The sequence below is a fragment of the Acomys minous genome (genome assembly GCF_964271855.1).
Source record: "Acomys minous genome assembly, chromosome: 19".
Lineage (NCBI taxonomy): Eukaryota > Metazoa > Chordata > Mammalia > Rodentia > Muridae > Acomys > Acomys minous.
This window is the reverse complement of record NC_140499.1, coordinates 15,777,688-15,783,646: the sequence shown is the minus strand read 5'-3', so window position 1 is coordinate 15,783,646 and position 5,959 is coordinate 15,777,688. Positions and strand designations below refer to the sequence as shown.

General features: G+C 42.2%; 1 protein-coding gene across 1 annotated transcript; it reads right to left on the bottom strand.

Annotated features, from left to right (window-relative positions):
- Positions 1-4,901: 4,901 nt before the first annotated feature.
- On the bottom strand, positions 4,902-5,293 carry LOC311589978 (non-histone chromosomal protein HMG-17-like; the record flags this gene model as incomplete). The annotated part of the gene is made up of 1 exon (XM_084768757.1): positions 4,902-5,293. One exon carries the CDS (start codon positions 5,291-5,293, stop codon positions 5,027-5,029), a length of 267 nt encoding a protein of 88 aa, XP_084624883.1. The 3' UTR covers positions 4,902-5,026.
- Positions 5,294-5,959: the final 666 nt, after the last annotated feature.

Here is a 5,959-nt window from a genome sequence, read left to right as displayed (position 1 = left end):
ATATCAATCAGAAACAATTTTGTTGATATTGGAGCATATGACATTTTCTTTTAAAATTACTATATTGTATTTTTCAGTGAGAATAGATTTATATTATATTGTCTGTCTATCATCCTGAAGTATATTCGATTAAATTATAAATAAGGGTATGACTGAAATGGAGAATACAAACTATCACCATTCCCAGAGAATATGTAAATGCTGTATTTCATTATTTCATAAGTTCAGGAAATAGTAAAATAGTAATACGTATCAGTGTATGCCTACATTTCAAATTATAGGCATAATAGGAGAGAGGAAGCCACAAGCAATCCAACTGCTATCAGTGTTTTGTTGTTCTGTCTAACAAATGTATCCTCTTTGAGTTTTATATACATTTACATAATTTTAAAACAAAAGTTATCATGTTTTACAAATATCATGTTAGGTTTGCATTACTCTATTTCTTTGCATGTGAGTAAATAAATCTATTTCACACGCCTGGAATTTTAGCACTCATGAGACAGAGGCAGGAGAATTGTGAATCTGGGGCCAAATAGAGAGTTGCTCTAGCCCATCTCGAGCCATATAAACACACCAGGTCTCAAAAGCCAGAGCCCCTGACCTTCAGTTTGGATCCAGCTGGCTCCTACTTGTTGCAGCAGTCACGTGACTGGTCAGAAGCTATTGTGGGCTGGCTGGCTTCTGAATTTTGACATGATTCACGTAAGACTAGAAGAAAGAAGGGTGCCAGAAACTTCATACTATGCATTTTGTTCAAGAGGAGAATAAAGACCAAGAGGTGGGGACCAACAAAAATTAAAAATACAGAAACAGTCATCAGCAGCGTCCTCTCTTAGCAGTTTCATGGATGAGCCACTAAAAGACTTAGTAACCCAAGGAACCAGAACGGTGATGCAGTCTTCTGTGTGACAGTGTGGTGTGGATCTATAATGGATGAGCGTGACACAGGCAGAGAGTGAGTTTATCCAGGCAGGAAAAAGCCTGGTAAGAGGCAGAGAGGCAGGGAAGGTCTGTTATCATATAAAGAAGTGATGGTAGAGTCTGGAAGGTAAGAACGAGCCTGGTTATGGAGTCTAGGAATGGGCAGTTGTCAAAAGCCAAGGAAGAGAAGTGGAAGACGTCAGCACCTTCTAGTAAGAACCTTTAAAAAAAATATCTGTTTTAGTGTGTGTGTGTGTGTGTGTGTGTGTGTGTGTGTGTATGTGGTGTGTGTGTGTGTATGTGGTGTGTGTGTATGTGTGTGTGTATGTGGTGTGTGTGTATGTGTGTGTGTATGTGTATGTGTATATGTGGTGTGTGTATGTGGTGTGTGTGTATGTGGTGTGTGTGTATGTGGTGTGTGTGTGTATGTGTGTGTATGTGTGTGTGTATGTGTGTGTGTGTATGTGGTGTGTGTATGTGGTGTGTGTATATGTGGTGTGTGTGTGTGTATATGTGGTGTGTGTGTGTATGTGTGTGTGTATGTGTTTGTGTGTATGTGTGTGTGTATGTGTGTATGTGGTGTGTGTGTATGTGTGTGTATGTGTGTGTGTGTATGTGTGTGTGTATGTGGTGTGTGTGTATGTGTGTGTGTATGTGTGTGTATGTGTGTGTGTGTGGTGTCATATGACTGCGGCACCCACAAGGCAAGAAGAGGTTGCAGATCCCCTGGTTCTAGAGTTCCAGGTGGCTGTGCGACCACAAGTACAGGCGGCAGGAACAGAACTTAGGTCTTGTGCAAGAACAGCGCACACCCACTGCTGCAGAGACGTTTTCCCAGCGAGAGAGGACCACAGTGCCTGGAAAAGAGAAGAGATCCCGACTGCTTTACTTAGAAGTGCCAAGCCTGGGGTGTGGAGGTCCTCAACAGGACAAACGGAGGAGAAAGAACAGTGACTCGGGCTGGATCTAAGACAGGGAACACCGGAGGCAGCTTTGCCAGTGGGCCAAGACCTTAGTCGAATCCGGAGAAGGAAAGGACAGAGCCAGCTGGGGTGGTCCGATGTCCTACCGGGAGCGGGGGAAAGAGGTGTTCCAGCTAGAGATGGCTGTGCCAATCTAAAGCTGTGAGGCATGTGCTGTTAGTGGTGCTAACAGGAACAGCACTAAGTTAACCTGTGTCAATCATGGGACTAGAGAGGTCATTTTGGTGGTTAAGAGCACTGGCTGCTTTTCCGAAGGACCTAGGTTCAAATCCCAGCACCCACATGGCAGTTTATAATTGTCTGTAACTACCTTGAACAGACATACATGGAGGCAAAATACAAATGTAAATAAAATAATTAAAAAAAAAAACCCTTGCATCAGGTAACAGGCCTGTCTTCTTAGATCATAGAGCATGGATGCCCTTTCTACGTAATGCTATTTCTCATCAACTGATGCTCTGGAAAGGCCTAATTTTACTCTATCTAGGCATAGCGGATGTTAAATTAGAAGATTAGATGAAGGTAGTGTGCATGTGTAAAAAGTAACACAGCGTCTATTCACATAGGCAGAGCATGGCTAGTGCTCCTCATGCTCCGTATGCATATCGTAACTTCCCTCCACAAAGAAAGAATTGTGGGGACACGTGACCAACACTGCCTCCTCCAAGACCAAGGTAACACAGACTGTAAGTTATGCTGATGTATGAACCTTTGATATGACGTGACAAGAATGTCACTTCCCCTGGGTGACCTTCTGACCCCCGTCAAAGCAGGTACGATTTAAATATGAAACATTCCAAAGGCTCTTGTGGAGAAGTCTTGGCCACCACATAGTGGAAGTACTATTTTAGAAGATAGTGGAAACCTAGGAGGTAAAGGTCACACCGGAGAAGGCAGGTCACTGGGATGGTGCTGCTGCTTCTTCTTCTTCTTCTTCTTCTTCTTCTTCTTCTTCTTCTTCTTCTTCTTCTTCTTTTCTCCTTCTCTTTCTTCTTAATTTATTCAAATCATATCTTAATTTTTATCCCCTTGCTTGTCTCCTCCCATTCCTCCCTCCCTCTTTCACCCTATTCCCATCCCCTAGATCTGTGACAGAAGGGGATTTCCTCCCCCACCATATGGTCAAAGCCTCTCAAGTTTTATCTTGGTAGCCTTCCTATTCTTTCTCTGAGTGCTACCAGGCCTCCTCACCAAGGAGAAGTGGTCAAATATGGGGCACCTGAGCTCATGTCAGAGTCAGTCGCCGCTCTCCACACGACTGTGGGTAATATCCTGTGGGATGGTGCTTCTAAAAGAGTTTTGTCCCCGAGATTTTCCTGGTTCTTTGCCAGGTTAAGCTGACTCCCCTCAGACTGCTGCTGTAGTAACTCTGGTTGGCCACCCTACCATTATGTCTACTTCTACTTTTAGCAGCCCAAAAGCCCCAGATACATTGACTCATGAATCAAAATATCCTTTCTCTATGAAAATCCTTTCATTCAGAGCAACCAAAAAGTCACTGACAAAGGAACTGGTAGCAGAAGTGGGGTCATAGATGGGACTCCTCCTGCAGGCAGCATGGTTCCGGAGCCTTTGGGTCTGCAAGGGCTTGGAAGTCTTAGTGACATGGGTGAGAGATGAGCTAGAGTGTGCTGAAGGACCAGAAGGCTAGGGACGGGGATAGAGACGATGGGACTCGTTAGTAACCCAACTGGGAAATAGACTAGGGGACATTTATGCCACATCATAGCAAAGAACCATATGCGCTTTGTTCATATCCTAGGACTTTGTGGGAGGCTGACTTTAAAGATAACAGAGGCACTAGCAGGACATGCCAACGTGTTGTGGTTAATTTCTAAGTATGGCTTAATGAATATTTATTATTATTACAATGGCATTTTCTAACCTGCTAACAATCAATGAAAACACTGACACTTGATGTATTTTATAATAAGCCCTTACCTGAGGCAAGACAGATATTACCTCCTAAGCCATCTTCCAATAATTCCCAGTCTCCATCCCATTCCATCTGTTTCTAATAATGCCTATCTGGTCTAACTCCCACCCGTAATCCCAAAATACTTGCTCATGTTCTCCATGGCTTTCCATGAGGAACTTCAGAGTCCCTTCTCTATGTCACGTGGCTCTACTCCTACCTCATGGGGATTCTCCTTCATCCTCTTCCTTGTCTCTTCTCTTTTCCCAAGATTCTCTCTGTCTTCCAAAGCCCAAGAACCTTAGTTAGCCACACCTATCCCATTTGCCTGCCCAGGCATGTTGGCTTTTTATTGGTCAAATAGAAATAACTTTTTTCTAACTGTATCCAGCTTTATTAAAGTTATTTTTCATAAACAATCATGGCATTTCAGGAAGCACGTGGGCAGACAGTCATTAACAGAATACAAGAACTTCCAAACTCCCCTCTTGTATAGACTACCAACATCAGAAAGCCACTATAAACCCAATGAAATCTCCATTCAATGCTTTGGAAAGGGCGAAGTAGCTTAGCGTAAGGGCTGATATTTCACACTAAGGAAGTTGTTTAACAACTTTTTACAAGCCGACCCTGACTTTCAGGAAATGAAATGAAAATGGCAGAATTGTCAATCTGAATATCCACAATCTTTTATAAAAGGAACCACCACTCTTCTGAGGACACTCAATACGCCAGTGCAAAGTCCAGATCACTCAATAGACTGAAAAAAACAGTTTTTTTGGGGGGGGCAAGTTCCAACAGGTCTCTGGTTTTAAGGGAGTTAAGTCAATGTTGAGGGTACAAGGTGGGGGTGGGGGTGGGGTGTTGAGGATACAAAAATGAATTTAGAGTTTTCCCATACCACAAGGCATTTTGTACCATGGTGGCCTCAGATGGCAACACCACAGTGTCTCTTCTGTGAGCCAACAGGAGTCTTTTAAAATTATCAGGGAAAGATATTTTGAATCATCAGTCCAGCTTAGGAGACATTTTATTAGTGACACTCATTGCTTTTCCCACAAAAAATGAAGTGTTCTGTGTGCTACCATCATAGCTTACAAAAACAAAAAGTAAGACAAAATTCTGCTTTTATAAAACTTGATAAAAATAATATTTCAAACTGTATAGTCACCAGAAGTACACAGTTCTCAAAAATTCACACACGTCACTTGGCATCTCCAGCACCTTCAGCTTTCTGTGCCTGGTCTGTTTTGGTGTCTCCATTTTTTTTGATGCTCATCATCTTTTTTGCATCCTTACCGGCATCAGCTTTCCCCTTCTTCCCTTTGGGTACCTTCTCTCCCGTCTTAGGCTTAGGCTCTGGCTCTGGAGGAGCAGGTTTAGCAGACAACCTTGCAGATCTTCTCTGTGGCTTGCCCTTCTTCTTGGCTTTATCTCCTTTAGCATCTCTATGGGCCTCTCTTTTGGGCATGGCAGTGGTGGGGAACCTCAGCTCTGAACTCGGGGATACAGTGGCACGTGGGTTTGGTCCATCCGGGGGTCCTTCTTGCTGCTTCTTCACACTGCTCCAGGATTAACTTTTTAGGCAAGGTCACATAACAATACTTGAGACACAAAGACAGCAAGTAGTCATTAGCATCAAAATACATCAGACCAACCTCCAACAATTTCTCTTTTCTGTCTAAATAAAAAGGCCATTAAAAAATAATATACAGTAAGAACATTGATGAAAAATTATAAAAAACCAATAGGTAAGATTTGCATACATAATGTCTAGTCAAAAAGTATTTGGCAATCTTGAAGAAAATATTATCTATCCTATCTTGGTGAGTCTAAAGTTCTGAACCTAAATCAATCTTTATCCCTCGTCACATCTATCAACCTAAAAACATCTATCTAGACCTAAAATCATCTTAACTCCTAAACAACTAAGCTTAATCGTAAAACTCAACTATCTGGTCTTCAACCCTATCAGAGAATTGAGAAGGAATAAAATTAATTACTTGAGTAAATAAGAAGTGCAGGTTAGCAGCTTCCAAAATGAAAAAAAAAAAAAAACCAAACAAACAAAAAAACAAAACAAAACCCGACAGAGACAGTTTCCTGCCTGAACAGTCACTCAAAACTCTCTATAATG